The 17,513-nt window shown below is 33.5% G+C and overlaps 1 protein-coding gene across 2 annotated transcripts in view; it reads left to right on the top strand.

Annotated features, from left to right (window-relative positions):
• The window catches only part of LOC136029006 (nidogen-like), a 258,905-nt gene that overhangs the window by 141,677 nt on the left and 99,715 nt on the right, over nt 1–17,513 (top strand). For both annotated transcript variants that reach the window (XM_065707012.1, XM_065707011.1), the window contains exon 8: nt 9,651–9,869. In XM_065707012.1, coding sequence (XP_065563084.1) covers nt 9,651–9,869 — 219 coding nt within the window. The remainder of the gene's footprint in view (nt 1–9,650; nt 9,870–17,513) is intronic.

Here is a 17,513-nt window from a genome sequence, read left to right as displayed (position 1 = left end):
CTTTTCCTGAGGCGCAACACATTCCCATTGTTTCACCATTGAATTTCAAGGCCTTGCAATAGGAACAAATTTTAGACATTGTCCCGATTTGAACACATCTACTCAAGCTATAATCATCGACTGGGTTGTACCTGAATGTCAGGCGATAACTTTCAGGTTGCTCTGATTCCTCGGCACGCTTTCTTTTCTTACTTTCTCTATCAGCAGCAAGCCTGATTTCTTGCTGTTCTTGTGATTCCTCGGCACGCTTTCTTTTCTTACTTTCTCTATCAGCAGCAAGCCTGATTTCTTGCTGTTCTTGTAATTCCTCGGCACGCCTTCTTTTTTCACTTTCTCTTTTAGCAGCAAGTCTACTTCCGCGTTGCTCTGGTAGTTCCTCGGCACGCTTTCTGGTCTTTCTTCCTCTATCAGCCTCAAGCCTGTTTCCTTGCTGTTCTTTTGATTCCTCGGCACGCTTTCTGTTCTTTCTTTCTCTATCAGCCTCAAGCCTGTTTCCTTGCTGTTCTTTTGATTCCTCGGCACGCCTTCTTTTTTCACTTTCTCTTTTAGCAGCAAGTCTGCTTTCGCGTTGCTCTGGTAGTTCCTCGGCACGCTTTCTTTTCTGACTTTCTCTATCAGCAGCAAGTTTTTTGGCATAGACTCTTTGAGCATCTTCATCAGCTTTTGCCATGGTAAGTTCATCAGTCATTGTAAACTTAAACATTAATAGATTTCTACGTGAACATATGTCTTAAATATCTTGAATGACGTCACCGTCAAAGCAAAAATGACCACAACTAATTTCATGACGTCAGTCAACACAGAAACATGACGTCACCTGATCCACAGACAGACACACAGACAGACAACTTATTTTTATATATAGATATATATATATATATATATATATATATATATATATATATATATATATATATATATATAAAATAAGTTGTTTGTCTGTGTGTCTGTCTACTGACGTCATGTTTGTGTGTCGAGTGACGTCATGTTTGTCGACTGACTTATCTATCTATCTTATCTATATATATAAAAGTAAGTTGTCTGTGTGTCTGTGTGTCGAGTGACGTCATCATGAAGTTAGTTGTCGTCATGTTTGTTATGACGACGACGTCATTAAGGTATTTAAGACATTCGTTCACGGAAAAATGTTTAATTGTAAGAAGATTATGGACGGAAAAATGTTTAATTGTAAAATGACTGAAGAACCTACAATGGCAACAGCCGAGGAAGCTGCTCAAAGAGTCTATGCCAAAAAACTTGCGGCTGATAGACAAAGTAAGAAAAGAAAGCGTGCCGAGGAATCACAAGAACAGCAAGAAAACAGGCTTTCGGCTAAAGAACACAAAACCGCGCAGTTAGATGAAAATCCACCTGGACAGCGAGAGTCAAAACATATCAAAACTGAAAATGATAGCGATGATGATTGGGTTTGGGATTTTGACTTGGATAAGGTCACCAATGCCTACCAGATTCTAGTTAAGAAAAACAAAGGTTCGGTGATATGTATTTCATAGTGACGCTGAAAAATTAAGAAGAAAAAGAAAACTGAAAAAAGAAAAAAGGTAAAAAACTAAAAAAAAAACTAAAAAGAAAAAAACACTCAAAGAGAAATTAAAGACCGGGACACAAATGACGACCGGGACAGAGGGAATATAAATGACGACCGGGACAGTCAAGAGAAATTACAGACTGGGATACCGGGACACAAATGACGACCGGGACACAGGGAATATAAATGACGACCAGGACACAGGTATTTAAGAATATCGTTCAAAGACAAATTTTTAATTGTAAGAAGATCGTTGAAAGAGAAATTTCTAATTGTAAAATGACTGAAGAACCTACAATGGCAACACCCGAGGAAGCTGCTCAAAACGAATGTATTCAAGCCGAAGTAGCTGAGTTGGTAAAGCGTTATGTTTCAGGTTCTAGGTCCGAGAGGCTCAAGGTTTGAACCTTGGCTTTAGCATTACTACAAAAGAAGAAAAAAACTAAAAAAGGAAAAACTACAAAAAAAACTAACAAGGAAATACTAAAAAAACTAAAAAGCTAAAAAATTAAAAAAAACAAAAAAGGTAAAAAACTAGAAACTAAAAGAGAAAAAAAAAACTAAAAAAAAAACTAAAAAAAAGGTAAAAACTACCAAAAAAAACTAAAAAGAAAAAAAAACTAAAAACTAATAAACAAACTAAAAAAACTAAAACTGAAAAAGAAAAAAAACTAAAAAAGGAAAAAACTGAAATATAAAGGAGAAAAAGAAAACTAAAAGCTGGGACACAGGGAACATAAATGACGACCGGGACACTCAAAGAGAAATTACAGATTGGGACACTGGGACACAAATAACGACCTGGATATATAAATGACGACCGGGACACTCAAAGATAAATTACAGACCGGGACACCGGGACACAAATGACGACCGGGACACAGCAAGCCCCCCCCCCCACCAACTAGGTGTCGGGGTGGCGCTTCGAATAATCTTGTATATTCGCAAGTTTTACGTAGTTAAAAACATATATATATATATATATATATATATATATATATATATATATATATATATATATATATATATATATATATATATATATATATATATATATATATATATATATATATATATATATATATATATATATATATATAACGAAAAGAGAAATCTTTTTTCTTTTATCTATATTCACAGGTGGGACACAGGGACCCAACTACAATGGCGCGTAATTAATATGGCGCGTAACGACTTACGCGCGCAGGGGGGCTTGGGGGGGCGCGAAGCGCCCCCACCAACTAGGTGTTGGGGTGGCCACCCCAACAGCTAGTATATACAGAAAAATAAGTTGTCTGTGTGTCTGTCGAGTGACGTCATGTCATCATGTCATGTCGTCATGAAGTTAGTTGTCGTCATGTTTGTTATGACGATGACGTCATTAAAGATATTTAAGACATTCGTTCACGGAAAAATGTTTAATTGTAAAATGACTGAAGAACCTACAATGGCAACAGCCGAGGAAGCTGCTCAAAGAGTCTATGCCAAAAAACTTGCTGCTGATAGAGAAAGTAAGAAAAGAAAGCGTGCCGAGGAATCACAAGAACAGCAAGAAAACAGGCTTGCGGCTGATAGAGAAAGTAAGAACAGAAAGCGTGCCGAGGAACTACCAGAGCAACGCGAAACCAGACTTGCTGCTAAAAGAGAAAGTGAAAAAAGAAGGCGTGCCGAGGAATCACAACAACAGCGTGAAATTAGGCTTGCGTCTCAAAGAGAAATCACCAAAAGAAAGCGTGCCGAGGAATCACAAGAGCAACCTGGGTCAGTGCGATGCTGGATGTACTCAGTGGAATGGCAAAAACGAGGATTGCCACAAGCACTTATACTAATCTGGCTACATTATAAAATTACTTCTAACGAAATTGATGATGTGATTTCCGCTAAAATACCTGCTGAAAATGTCGATAAGGGGTTATATGATATTGTTGTACAAAATATGATACATGGACCTTGCGGTGCACTGAGCGAAAATTCACCATGCATGGCCAAAGGAAGGTGCACAAAGCAATATCCTCGACTTTTAGTACCCAACACAATTACTGGCAATGATGGTTACCCACAATATAGAAGAAGATCTACTGAAGATGGCGGTAAAACAGCAATAATAAAGAAGCGTAACGGTACCACCATCGAAGTAGATAACTAGTGGGTTGTTCCATATTCCCCATTATTATCAAAACATTTAATGCACACATAAACGTTGAATACTGTAACTCCGTAAAGGCAATCAAATACATATGTAAATACGTCAACAAAGGCAGTCCGAAATCAAAGATATCGACGAAATCGTACAATATCAGGCTGGAAGTTACATAAGCAGTAATGAAGCTGTTTGGCGAATTCTTTCATTTCTGATACATGCGATACATGAATATTAGCGGTACATTTACAGAATGGTCAACGTGTTTATTTTTCTGAATCCAACGTGCAACAAAAAGTCCTGAATCCACCGGATACAAAGTTAACTGCTTTCTTTTCGCTATGCAAAAATGATTCTTTTGCAAAAAAACTGCTGTATACTGAAGTGCCTTCGTATTACACGTGGAACACTAAAAATAAAGTATTTGAACGTCGAAAACAGGGTAAGTCAGTCGACGGCCTACCTACCATCTTCAAAGATACCACGATAGGAAGACTCTACACCGTTCACCCCAATCAACATGAATGCTTCTTTCTACGCCTGCTTTTGGTGAATGTACCCGGTCCGACGTCCTTTGAGTATTTGAGAACTGTAAACGGTACTATACATGACACTTACCGTAGTGCATGCCAAGCTCTGAATTTATTGGAGAATGACCAACACTGGGATAACTGCATCAATGACGCGTGCGAAACGTCAACTCCAAGTCAAATTCGTGCATTGTTTGGAATCATTCTAACAACTTGCTCTCCTTCAGCTCATACAGAGTTATGGGGAAAATATAAATCGAAAATGTCCGAAGATATACTCCATCGAAAATGGTTAGAGACGTCAGATATGACTTTTGATTTTACATCAGAAATTCATAACTACACTTTAGTTATTATAGAAGATTTGTGCGTATGTATGGCAAACAAACCTCTTCAGGATTTGAAAATGCCTTCACCTAATCGTACCGCTGCTGTTTCAACATGGGTAGAATTGGATCGTGAACAAAGTTACAATACGAGTCATCTATTGTCGTATGTACAAAATAACATTTCCAAATTAACGTCGGAACAAAAAGACATTTATGATACGATAATGCATTGTGTCGATAACAACGTTGGAGAAATTTTCCTTTTGGATGCGCCAGGAGGTACTGGTAAAACGTTTGTGATAAAACTGATTCTGGCATTGCAGGAGATTCCAGGCAAACATTACCTATAATACCTAGATCAACCCCTGCAGACGAAATGAATTCTTGCCTGAATAATTCTAATTTATGGGCACATGTAAAAACATTAAAATTAACTACAAATATGCGTGTCCAATTGCAAAACGATGACTCTGGTCAAACATTTTCGGGTCAATTGCTGGCAATTGGAAACGGAAAGCTCCCAGTAGACTCAATTTCAGGACGTATGCAACTACCTGCTGAATTCTGTAATTTAGTGATGTCCAAAAATGAATTGATTGAAAAAGTATTTCCGAATATTCTAAACAATTATAAAAATAATAAATGGCTAAGTGAAAGAGCGATTCTTGCACCCAAAAATATAGACTTCCACGAAATCAACAACATTGTTTTAACCAAGATTCGAGACCAGGCAGTTCTTTACAAGTCAGTCGACACAGTTTTGAAACCAAATGTGGCGGTTAATTATCCATCTGAATTTTTAAATTCCGTGGATCTTTCAGGGTTTCCACCACACGTGCTACAACTAAAAATAGGCCTACCAATAATACTGTTAAGAAATATCAACCCACCAAAGCTTTGCAATGGCACGTGACTAGCCGTAAAAAAACAATGGAAAACATAATAGAGGCCACAATCTTGACAGGGTCTTTTGAGGGTGAGGCTGTTCTTATTCCTCACATTCCCATGATTCCAACGGATCTGCCTTTTCAATTTAAAAGATTGCAATTCTCATTTCGATTAGCATTTGCAATCACCATCAACAAAGCTCAAGGTCAATCATTAGAAAAATGTGGTATAGATCTTAATACTGATTGTTTATCCCATGGACAATTGTACGTTGCATGTTCGAGGGTCGGTAAACCTGACAATCTATTTATATGCAGTGACAATTGGACAGCGAAGAATGTTGTATATTCGAAAGTTTTACGCAGTTAATTTATATTGTATCTATCTATCTATCTATCTATATAAAAACGAGTTGTGTATATGCATGTTTGTTTGTTTTTAAAAAGAGCATTTGAATATGACGTCATTATAAGTACATAAGGCTTTGTATAAGCACAGACAATGGGAAAGCCAAGAATGTTGTATATTTGCAAGTTTTACGTAGTTCAAAACACATATATAAATCTATCTATATTCATAGGTGGTACACAGGGACACAACTACACTGGCTTGGGGTGATGCGAAGCGCCACCCCAAAAGCTAGTATATATATATATATATATACTAGCTGTTGGGGTGGCGCTTCGCACCACCCCAACACCTAGTTGGTGGGGGCGCTTCGCGCCCCCCAACCCCCCAAGCCCCCCCGCGCGCGTAAGTCGTTACGCGCCATATTAGTTACGCGCCATGGTAGTTGTGTCCCTATGTCCCACCTGTGAATATAGATATATATATATATATATATATATATATATATATATATATATATATATATATATATATATATATATATATATATATATATATATATATATATATATATATATATATATATATATATATATATATATATATATATATATATATATATATATATATATATATATATATATATATATATATATATATATATATATATATATATATATATATATATATATATATATATATATATATATATATATATATATATATATATATATATATATATATATATATATATATATATATATATATATATATGATTTTAACTACGTAAAACTTGCGAATATACAACATTCTTTGCTGTCCCATTGTCTGTGCATATAAATAGATTGTCAGGTTTACCGACTCTTGAACATGCAACATATAATGGTCCATGGGAAAACAATCATTTATATTCCCTGTGTCCCGGTCGTCATTTGTGTCCCGGTGTTCCAGTCTGTGATTTCTCTTTGAGTGTCCCGGGCGTCATTTATATTCCTTGTGTCCCGGTGTCCCGGTCGTCATTTATATCCCCCTGTGCCCCCCTGGCGTCCCCATTGTAGTTGTGTCCCTGTGTCCCGGTCGTCATTTATATTCCCTGTGTCCCGGTCGTCATTTGTATCCCGGTGTCCCGGTCTGTATATACATTCGTTTTTTAGTTTTGTTTTTCTCCTTTATTTTTTTCCTTTTTACTTTTTTTTCTTTTTTAGTTTATTTAGATTTTTAGATTTTTTAGTTTTTTTGTAGTTTTTACCATTTTTTTAGTTTTTTTAGTTTTTTTTTTTACTTATGTCCTGGTCGTCATTTATACTCCCCGTGTCCCGGTCGTCATTTGTGTCTCGGTGCTTTGTTGATTGCTAATTTATATTATATTTATATTTATATTTTTTATATTTATTAATATTTTTTTAGTTTTCTTTTTCTCTTATTTTTCAGTTTTTTCCTTTTTTTTAGTTTTTTCTTTTTTAGTTTTTAGTTTTTTTTTTGTTTTTTACCTTTTTTTAGTTTTTTTAGTTTTTTTAGTTTTTTAGCTTTTTTAGTTTTTTTATTAGTTTTTAGTTTTTTTTAGTTTTTGCCTTTTTTTAGTTTTTTCAGTTTTTTTTTAGTTTTTAGTTTCTTACCTTTTTTTTAGTTTTTTTTTAGTTTTTTAGCTTTTTTAGTTTTTTTTCTTTTTAGTTTTTTTTTGTAGTTTTTACCTTTTTTAGTTTTTTTTCTTCTTTTGTTTTAATGTGAAATAATTCAGACGTCATATGCGGACAAACACGACGTCACTCGACAGACAGACAGACAGACATAACCCACAAACAACTTATTTTTATATATATTTATTCATATTTTTTTAGTTTTCTTTTTCTCTTTTATTTTTCAGTTTTTTCCTTTTTTTTAGTTTTTTTCTTTTTTAGTTTTTAGTTTTTTTTAGTTTTTTACCTTTTTTTAGTTTTTTTTAGTTTTTTTAGTTTTTTAGCTTTTTTAGTTTTTTTATTAGTTTTTATTTTTTTTTGTAGTTTTTGCCTTTTTTTATTTTTTTCAGTTTTTTTAGTTATTAGATTTTTACCTTTTTTTAGTTTTTTTTTAGTTTTTTAGCTTTTTTAGTTTTTTTTCTTTTTAGTTTTTTTTGTAGTTTTTACCTTTTTTAGTTTTTTTCTTCTTTTGTATTAGTGTGAGATAATTCAGACGTCATATGCGGACAAACATGACGTCACCTGATCCATCCACAGATATATAGATATATATATATATATATATATATATATATATATATATATATATATATATATATATATATATATATATATATATATATATCTATATATATAAAAATAAGTTGTCAGTCTGTCTGTGGATGGATCAGGTGACGTCACCTGAAAAAACTGGATCAGGTGACGTCAAAACTGAAAAAACTAAAAAAAGGCAAAAACTACAAAAAAAACTAAAAACTAATAAAAAAAATAAAAAAGCTAAAAAACTAAAAAAACTAAAAAAAGGCAAAAACTACAAAAAAAACTAAAAACTAATAAAAAAGCTAAAAAACTAAAAAAACTAAAAAAAGGCATAAACTACAAAAAAAACTAAAAACTAATAAAAAAATAAAAAAGCTAAAAAACTAAAAAAACTAAAAAAAGGTAAAAAACTAAAAAAACTAAAAACTAAAAAAAAACTAAAAAAAAAAGGAAAAAACTGAAAAATAAGCTAAAATAAAGGTAAAAACCAATAAAAAACTAAAAAAAAAACTGAAAAAACTAAAAAAAGGCAAAAACTACAAAAAAAAACTAAAAACTAATAAAAAAAGTAAAAAAAGCTAAAAAACTAAAAAAACTAAAAAAACTAAAAAAAGGTAAAAAACTAAAAAAAATAAAAAATAAAAAAAAAATAAAAAAAAGGAAAAAACTGAAAAATAAGCTAAAATAAAGGTAAAAACCAATAAAAAACTAAAAAGAAAAAAAGGAAAAAACTAAAAAAAAATTTTCATCTAAAAAACTAAAAAAAAACTAAAAAAGGTAAAAACTAAAAGAACTAAAAAAGAAAAAAATAAATAACAAAACTCAAAGAGAAAGCGATCAGGACATGCTTCAGAGTCATACTTCGTGTTTCGAGCTGAAACCATTTTTATGTGGTATTCAGCTAATTTGTTGTTGCTGTGGGATGTGTTTGTGTCTTACTAGGATCTAGCTACCTCTGCAACTACGATGTAGCTACCGCAACAGCCACGATAGATACTATTCGGCCAGTGGACAAAGATCTATAATTCGGCCAGTGGACAAAGATCTATAAGAAGAGGTGTTTTTACGGTTTCCAGCTTGTTTTGACAAAATGTAATTGAGACAACTTTTGAAGAATTGCAAGATAAGAGCTTGAACTGTCTTAAGGAACTGAAAAATACGTCCAGTTTTTATCCATGAAGTAAATAACATTGCAAATGTACTAAGAAAGTGAAGAAATCTTACTGCTAGCTTCTGCTTCAATTGCAATAAGAAAATAAAATGACAATATTCATTACCACTTTCGCATTTGAATTTATGCTTATTTTTACTAAAGTTTCTCTCTTCCGGGAGATTAAAATCGTAAGAACTGAAAATTGTGAGAACATATATCCAAAATAAGGGAAACAAAACCAAAACTGGAGGGAAAATAAAGGAAAGGAAGCAGCCTTTAAATGAAAGAAACAGTAAATAAATAAAAATCCAAAGAAGAATGGAGGAGAAATGTGTGTTTTTTATGTAAAAAAAAGGCAGTTATTTCAAATAGATGACAATTTTATCTGACTTTTTATTTTTTCAATCTTCAGTGTTTATCTTGTATTTTTATGGATATTTAAGAGAGTAATTGAGGCCTTGAGCTTTATTTAACGTATGACATCTTTTATTTTGAAGGCATTTTGAAATCTTACACCAAACGCATTTATAAATTTGAGAGTTCACCAAAAGAATGCCACTTTACTGTCGATACAACCATCACCTTTGACGCCTGCGACTGGTTTAGAAATCGCATAGCACCACAGTTTTTGAAAGTTTCGAGGAACTTCATTGTTTATGATACAAGAGAGAAGATTCTCAGGTTTGCAGCTACCAGTAAAGTTTCGGAATCGGATGGTAAGTTGTTGGTTTTTTTTTCCTTAGTTTTGTTGTGATAATTCTTTTCATAATGCCTTTTTAATGGGTGGGTCGGGGGGGGGGGTATTAGTATAAAGTTAGGCCTGTTAGTAAGGAAACCTATTAAGTCAACAATTTTGACTTCACATTATACAAAAAAAAACTGTAGTAAATCATCCTAAAAGTGCTCCACTACTTTAATCCCCCCTCAATGTCCAAATATACAGCCCAAATTATACATTTCTTGCGTATTTTTCCGTTTCTTGATTTCGTCAATAATATTTCAAATTACTGGCATTAAGCTACAAAAAAATTGTGATATATGGCAAAATGTATAGGAAGTATATAATTACTGTTATGTATTTGCACATTTATACATAAATTACATGGGAGCACTTTTATGAATTATAGACTACAATTTTTCTGAATAATATGAAGTATGAGTTGATTTCTTAATGTGTTTGCTTTTCAACAGGTCTGATTGTACACTGATCCCTTAGAGAAACTTAATTTGACCAAAATTTAGGTAGTTTCTTTAATTAGTTATAAAAGTAGATCTGCTGAATTGTGGTAAAATAAAAAATAAAAAATCTTAGATAACACTGCTCAGGTATTATTTCAGCTTTTCGCTTGTCAATAGCTACACCTAAGCCTAATTCCTATGGTCTCTTGTTTTTCTTAATGGCCAAAGGACCTGCTTATTCTGTTTATTGATTGATCTAGCACTGTTATCTTGCTTAATCAAACAGCTCGTGGCAACGAACTGTAAGATAGGAGCGATTCGGCTCTATAGTAACCGAAACTCTAAAAATGGAGTTTTGACATCAGTAGATATATCAAAGGAATTGAATTTTCATGCTGATTTCAAATATGCAAGTTTCACTAGGTTTAGTCTTATTCATCAAAGGTTACGAGCCTGAGAAAATTTGCCTAATTTTCAAAAAAGGAGGAAAACCACCTTAAAAGTCATAGAATCTTAATGAAAGTCACGCAATTAGATTCAGTGTCTCCGAGAATCCTACTGTAGAGGTTAAAAGCTCATGTCTGAAAAAATGTGGAATTTGTATTTTTGCTAGAAGAAAGACAACTGATGCTTGTTTGTTTGTTTTTTTCCTGTTTTTTGTTTTTTCAGGGGTAATCGTATCGACTCAGTGGTCCTAGAATATCTTAATAGGACTCATTAAAAAGGAAACTAAAAGTTCTAGTGCCCTTTTAAAGTGAGCTAAAAATTGTAGGGGAATTAGGCCCCCTCACCTTTTTTTCTCAAAATGGTTTGATCAAATTTTGAGATAGCCATTTTGTTCAGCATGGTTGAAAGGCTGAATAACTATGCCTTTGGAAATATCATGAACCCCCATAGACCGTGGGGAGAGGTCTTTAAGTTACAAAATTTTTCTATTATTTACGTATAGTATTTGTTATTGGGTAGTACTCAACCATTTTTCGGGGGGGAGTGAATAATCTGCAGGTGGGATTTTCCTCGCGGATAACGTTCACCAGGATTGAAGTGTCTAGAGAATAAATCCGTGGGGAGGAGGGATTTATCCGTGGAAGTGTAGTCAGATTTCCTGGCATTACTTAAAAAACGATCAGAAATTATATATAAAAAAGCAAGTTTTTTCAACTGAAAGCAAGGAGCAGCATTAATAATTAAAACGGACAGAAATCGTTATGTATATTAGGGGCTCTCCTCCTCCTCAACACCTCGTTCTTGGGCAGGAGAGCCATGAACCCCTGGAAATTTGGGACTATAAGGTAGTTATAAGGAAACCAAAGGAGAGAGAGCAGAATAGGGAAAAACCATGGAAAAAATGTGTGTTGCCCTGTTGTTGGTTTCCTGCTAATAGATTCTGACCCTTACTAAGGAAAATTTGAATTATAATTTTGGATTGAGTGACCCTTTTCCAGTTTTCCACAAACATTTTTTCTGTAAAAATATGCCGTCAACTTTTGATTGCATTGCAAGAGCACCTAAGAGCTGATATGTGAAGCTATTATAATCAGAAATGTTTCTCCTGAACGGAATGCTGGGAATTTCTGTGTTTTCCCCCTGAATAGATACGTTTTTGTGTTTTATTATCATTTGTTAATTTTTTTCCAGGAGTTAATCCATTGTTAATTTTGTTTCCATTTTGTTTCCATTAATTAATTGTTAATTTTGTTTCCATTTGTTAATTTTGTTGCAGTTATGATGCATAAAGTTATCAACTATATTGGTTTTTGATGTTCAAACTTAGATAAAAAACATTGAATTAAACATGTATTTTTGAATTTCTTAATCTTAATTTTAGAGTTGTTGCGGAAGGGGAAACCTCCCCCCCCTCATATACGTAATTATTTATGTTCGTTTTAAATTTAATGTTTTTTGTTAATTTCATTTGAATTTTTTGTTTATATTTAATTTCTGGTCGTTTTTCAAATGACGCCAGGGTATCTGGCTCCACCTCCACGGAAAAATCCCGCTCCCCACAAAAATATCTTCTGGACATTTCAATCCTGGCGAAAATTTATACGGGACAATTACCCTTAACATATCCATGAGTAAAGTTTGATCGGTAATTAGAAAGCAAGACACATTAAGAATTTGCATATAGAAATTTTGTCAAATTCACCCAGTGTAAAATCCTCCCAGCAGAAAATTCGTCCTTCCCACCCCAACCGGAAAATATATCCATACTTCCCAACCACAAATACTATATGTAAACAATAGGCAAATTTAAAACTTTTTGAAATCTTTCCTCAGGGCCGTAGGGGGTAATTTTACCCCCAAAGACATAGTTATTGGGCCTTTCAATTATGCTAAACAAAATAGATATCTTAAAATTTTGATTGGACGATTTGGGAAAAAATTAGCGTGGGAGGGATGGTATTTGCCATCTCAAAGAAATTTCCTGGCGTTGCTGATGATGATCTGCCTTGCCTTTTCCACCTATGTGCTGACGTATCTGAAGCTTCATGAAGAATAAGCAGTTTGTCGATTAAAATGTACTTTCTTAAGGAATCTAATTAATCTACCCCCCTAATTAATCACTAACCCCCCCTAATTATAACTGATACGCTATTACAGGTCACTAAATGTAGCCTAATTCAATTACAAATAAACTGAATCAACTTGGTTGAATTCAGTACTACCACCGTGTGACATTATTTCTTTTGCAACTGGGAAGCCTAAATATAGTTAGTGATACTTTTAACTCAATTAGCTTCAGGATTGTAAATTGATTACAAATCGACGATGTTTCTTCTCGAAAACAGTGCAAAACTATACATTTTGAAGATTGGAGAAGGAAACCTCTACGGTAGGCTTCTCTGATATGATATATCTAATAAAGGGATTCCCAATAAGATCGCTTGTTTTTTGGGGGGTGTTTCCCCTTTTTTCCGAAAATGAGGCAAATTTTCTCAAATTTTTGGTTTTGGGTGGGTAACAATAAACTGAAAGAATTTCATATATGTAGAATCAGCATAAAAAGCAAATACTGTCGGTTTAGCAATTATCATGAGAATTCTATTTTTAGTTTGGGTGAATATTGGCACAAGTCTCTTTTTACTTTCAGTTTCTTATCACAAAATTTTTGACAATATTCTCTAGTGACAGAACTTTTTTTGAACCCGTTCATTGTATTTAGTTGAATAGGACAATAAAAAGAAAGAGGGTCAATTTGAAAGCTGGATTTTAAGTTTGAGTTTTTTTTTCTTCCGCTATTGTATTTTTATTTAATGTCTGAATATATAAGGATTTTAAGTTTAAGGGAGAGGATTGTCCTGTTATGAAAGAGGTACATTTTACATGGTCGTTATAAAATCGAAACATGGTATCTCTCCAGTAGGGAGATTTTTGAGTATCTCTATTCCTTCTAAAAACTATTCTGAGGCGTAGGAAATTATATAAAGGCAAGTCTGCATCAGTTATATTTTACGGAAGCAATAAATCTTTCTGTAATTTTGGTTTGAGTCTAATTTTCTTTTAAGATTAAATACGTAAAACTTAAATATATCCTTGATTAAATAAATTGATCCCTTTGCCAGGAATCCTTGTCGTTTTAAATGTACTGTATTTTATTTTATTTTGCATGCAATTTAATTTCTCTTTTTTTAGAGTTTTTTCCTAAAAGTATTTAAAAATAAACTTATTCCAAAAAACATATCCTGAAATATCCAACTTTCACCCAACCTCCACTGCTATTTGGGCTTCCCCCCCCCCAAGAAATATTTTCTGCCGACGCCGTTAATTGCGTACACTTTGCCTTCAAACTTCTTTTGTCAAGACTTTATTACGATGAGTCCAAGAATGACAAATACACTCGTAACTAGGTTCTAGGCTTATCCCCCCACGGAAAATTCACAAGAAAAAATCCTCTCTCCCACCCCATACAAAATTAAGCAGCCACAGAAAAAGTAGGACAAATAAAAATACTGCCGGAAAAACGGAATTTTGGAATTTTCAACCAATATTCCAAATTCTAGGCAGAATATGTGATGTAGAATGTGATGTAGAATGTATTCTAGTATCTATTTTTACATTCGAATCTTAATTTAGTTCTATTTTCATGATTCTGGGGTTAAGTTATCATAGCAGGGTAAGATAAGGTTTAGCATTGGGGCTGTTGGGGTGTTATAAACCTTGACGGCGAACTTTTTAAACATTTCGAAGTTTTTGAACAAATAAATACCTCAAAATTTGGTTTGATATAATAGGGGTTATAAGAGGACTGGATAGCAGAAAAAGAACCAAGAGGGAGCTGATTGCTCTCCAATAGTAGTATCCTTTGTCACAGCCCTACCCCTTCAAATCTATGTACCGGATGTACTTTTAAGGTCAAAGAGAACGGGGATTCCCCCAGTGCTACAATCTATACAAATAAAGTCATAAATGGCCTTATTGTTAGCTACTTTTATAGATGAATACATATTTTCCTTTCCAACAACACATTTTTTAGCTTTTAGCAGTTTTTCAATTCAATTTATGAAATTTCGTCTGCTGTAAGAAGCGAACGTATGATCCAAGATTTACTATGGTAAAAGAGTGACACGTTAGTCAACAGAGCCAAGAAGTGATTGATATCATTATGTTCTTAGAAGTATATTCTAAGTAAAATGTTATGATTGCATTCTTCTCTCTTTTGAATTGTGCAACAATTTGATTGTCAAATATGGATACAGCCGCAGTGCCCATCTGGAGAGCATTGCGTTATCATTCATGTTGCATCTATATTTTTGAGAAAGTCGTTATCTGATCTATTTCCTACGCTTTTGAGATATTGAAATTGAAAATCACACCATCATATTCAGCGACCAGAGAACCCTACTTTAGAAGTTTCAAGCTCCTATTAGCAAAAAATGTGGAATTTTGCTATTTTTGACAGAAGATAGATCACAAATGCGTGTTTATTTGTTTTTTTCCCCAAGAGGTGATTACATTGAAATAGTTGTCCTAGAAGATCAAGAGAGGGTGCATTCGAATGAAAATTAAAAGTTATAGTGCCCTGTTTAAGTGATAATAAAGATGAGAGGGCAACTGGCCCCCTTCCCACGCTCATTTTCCCCAAAGTTATCTGATCAAAGTTTTGAAATAGCCATTTTCAGGGAAAATGTTACAGTGGGTGGCTTTGACAGAATTACTATAAGAACTTAGTATATGAACAATTATTGTCTTAGTTTCCCTTTGTCAGATCTTTCTTGTAACGATGTTCCGGGGGAATTATCTGGGCAACATATTCCGCGTGTTTTGATTTCTAGGAAATAGTTTCCACGGAAGGGAGTATTTCTGGAATGATCTAGAAACCAGTTTTATTCAAATGGAAAAAAAACTAAGGAGAATTTTTCAGGCTGAATAGTCCGCAAACAATTTTACAGGACGAGGAATTCTCAGTGACGATGGAACTGTCTGAGGGGAATTTGACAGGGAGCGTGCACTTCATGTTGGACGAAATTTCTACGGAGGAGTTTTCCATGAGGAGTAGGGGTATATTTCATAGAAGATGACCCAGATTTACCAGCATAATTAAAAAAACAGAAATTATTCCATATAACAAGGGTTGCCCCCTCCTCAATACCTTGCTCTTTACGCCAAAGTTTGACTATCTGTCACAGTTTTTTAAGAGCGTCTACTTCAACAAGGCGGCCGTTTAATTAGAAAAAGAAACTCTTTTAAAAGTGCCTACAGCTTTAGCGTAAAGAACAAGGTATTGAGAAGAAGACAACCTTTCATATACGGATTGAATATGCCAAAATTAATATAAAAATTTTGATTTAATTTTTCATGTACGATGAGCCAAATTCGAACCTGCATTAGCGGAGAGATGTTCAAAATCAAATATAAAAAAGTGTTTTTTAACTGAAAGTAAGGAGCTATATTAAAACTTAAATTGAATAGAAATTACTCGATATATGAAAAGGGCTGTCCGTTCCTTAAAGCCTCGCTCTTTACGCTAAAGTTCTTATTGTTTTAAATAGTACAATTGTGAAAAAGAGTCAAACTTTAGTGTAAAGAGAGAGGCATTGAGGAGGGGAAAACCAATTTCATAAACAGAATAATTTCTGCTCATTTTAAGTTTAATGTCGCTCCTTACTTTCAATTAAAAGACTTTTTTTCTTTAAGCAAGATGTGACTTTTTTCGCTAAAGCTGGACTCTTGTCCCAATTTCCTAAGAGTGAGTACTGAAACCCCGGGGCCATTTGATTAGAATAGGAATTTTTTAATGCTAACAGTTTTAGCGTAAAGAGCAAGGTATTGAGGAGGAAGCAACCCTTCATATACAGAATAAAGCTGCCAAAATTAATATGCAAATTTTATTTTAATTTTTCATGTTCGGTGAGCCAATTCGAACCTGCATTAGTTGAAAAACGTTCAGAAATACAAAAATTTCGTATTTTTAAAACTGAAAGTAAGGTGTGACATTAAAACTTAAAACGAACAGAAATTATACCGTATATGAAAAGGGCTATTCTGTTCTCAACTCCTCCCTCTTTACGCTGAAGTTTGATTCTTTGTCACAACTGTTCTTTTTGAAATAATACAAACTTTAGTTTAAAAAAAGTGAGACGTTGAGGAGGAGACAATCCCTTTCATATACAGAATAATTTTTGTTCGTTTTAAGGTTTAATGTCATGCCTCACTTTCAGTTTAAAGAATAAAAAAAAACATGTTTTTTTGGATTTAATTACGCGGAGAGGACAATAGGAACGTAAATAGATCCAAAAGAGTCACTATTTATATTTAAACTTTTGCTTCGAAGTGACTAAAATTTCAACTTGTTGAAATTATCTGCCTCGATCTATTACTTCTTTCCGAGTCCCAGATTTCTTATGATGTAGTTTCTTTTTTAATGATGCTTCCGAAGCTGTCTTAAGTCTTAAGCTTGGTCCTGACAAGATCTGAATTTTGCTTAGACAGCCGGATTTACTATTGTTGGAGGAAACAGCTTCTGCTCGTGGATGAATATTTGAATCGCTTTAATTTGTACGATCACCCTAAAAAATGTGTCATCTTACTGACAAAATTGTTTGTCTTGCATAAGGTCTAAGTATATACACAAATCAAGTCAAAAAGGGTCACAGTCTTCATATTGATGTCTTCAATGAAGTGAATTAAAGTTACAGTTTTTTATGATCTAATTTTGTTTTTAACGAAATCTATTTAGT

The sequence above is a fragment of the Artemia franciscana genome, chromosome 7, assembly GCF_032884065.1.
Source record: "Artemia franciscana chromosome 7, ASM3288406v1, whole genome shotgun sequence".
NCBI lineage: Eukaryota > Metazoa > Arthropoda > Branchiopoda > Anostraca > Artemiidae > Artemia > Artemia franciscana.
Note: the sequence above shows the minus strand (reverse complement) of the source record. Positions and strands in the feature narration are given on the sequence as shown.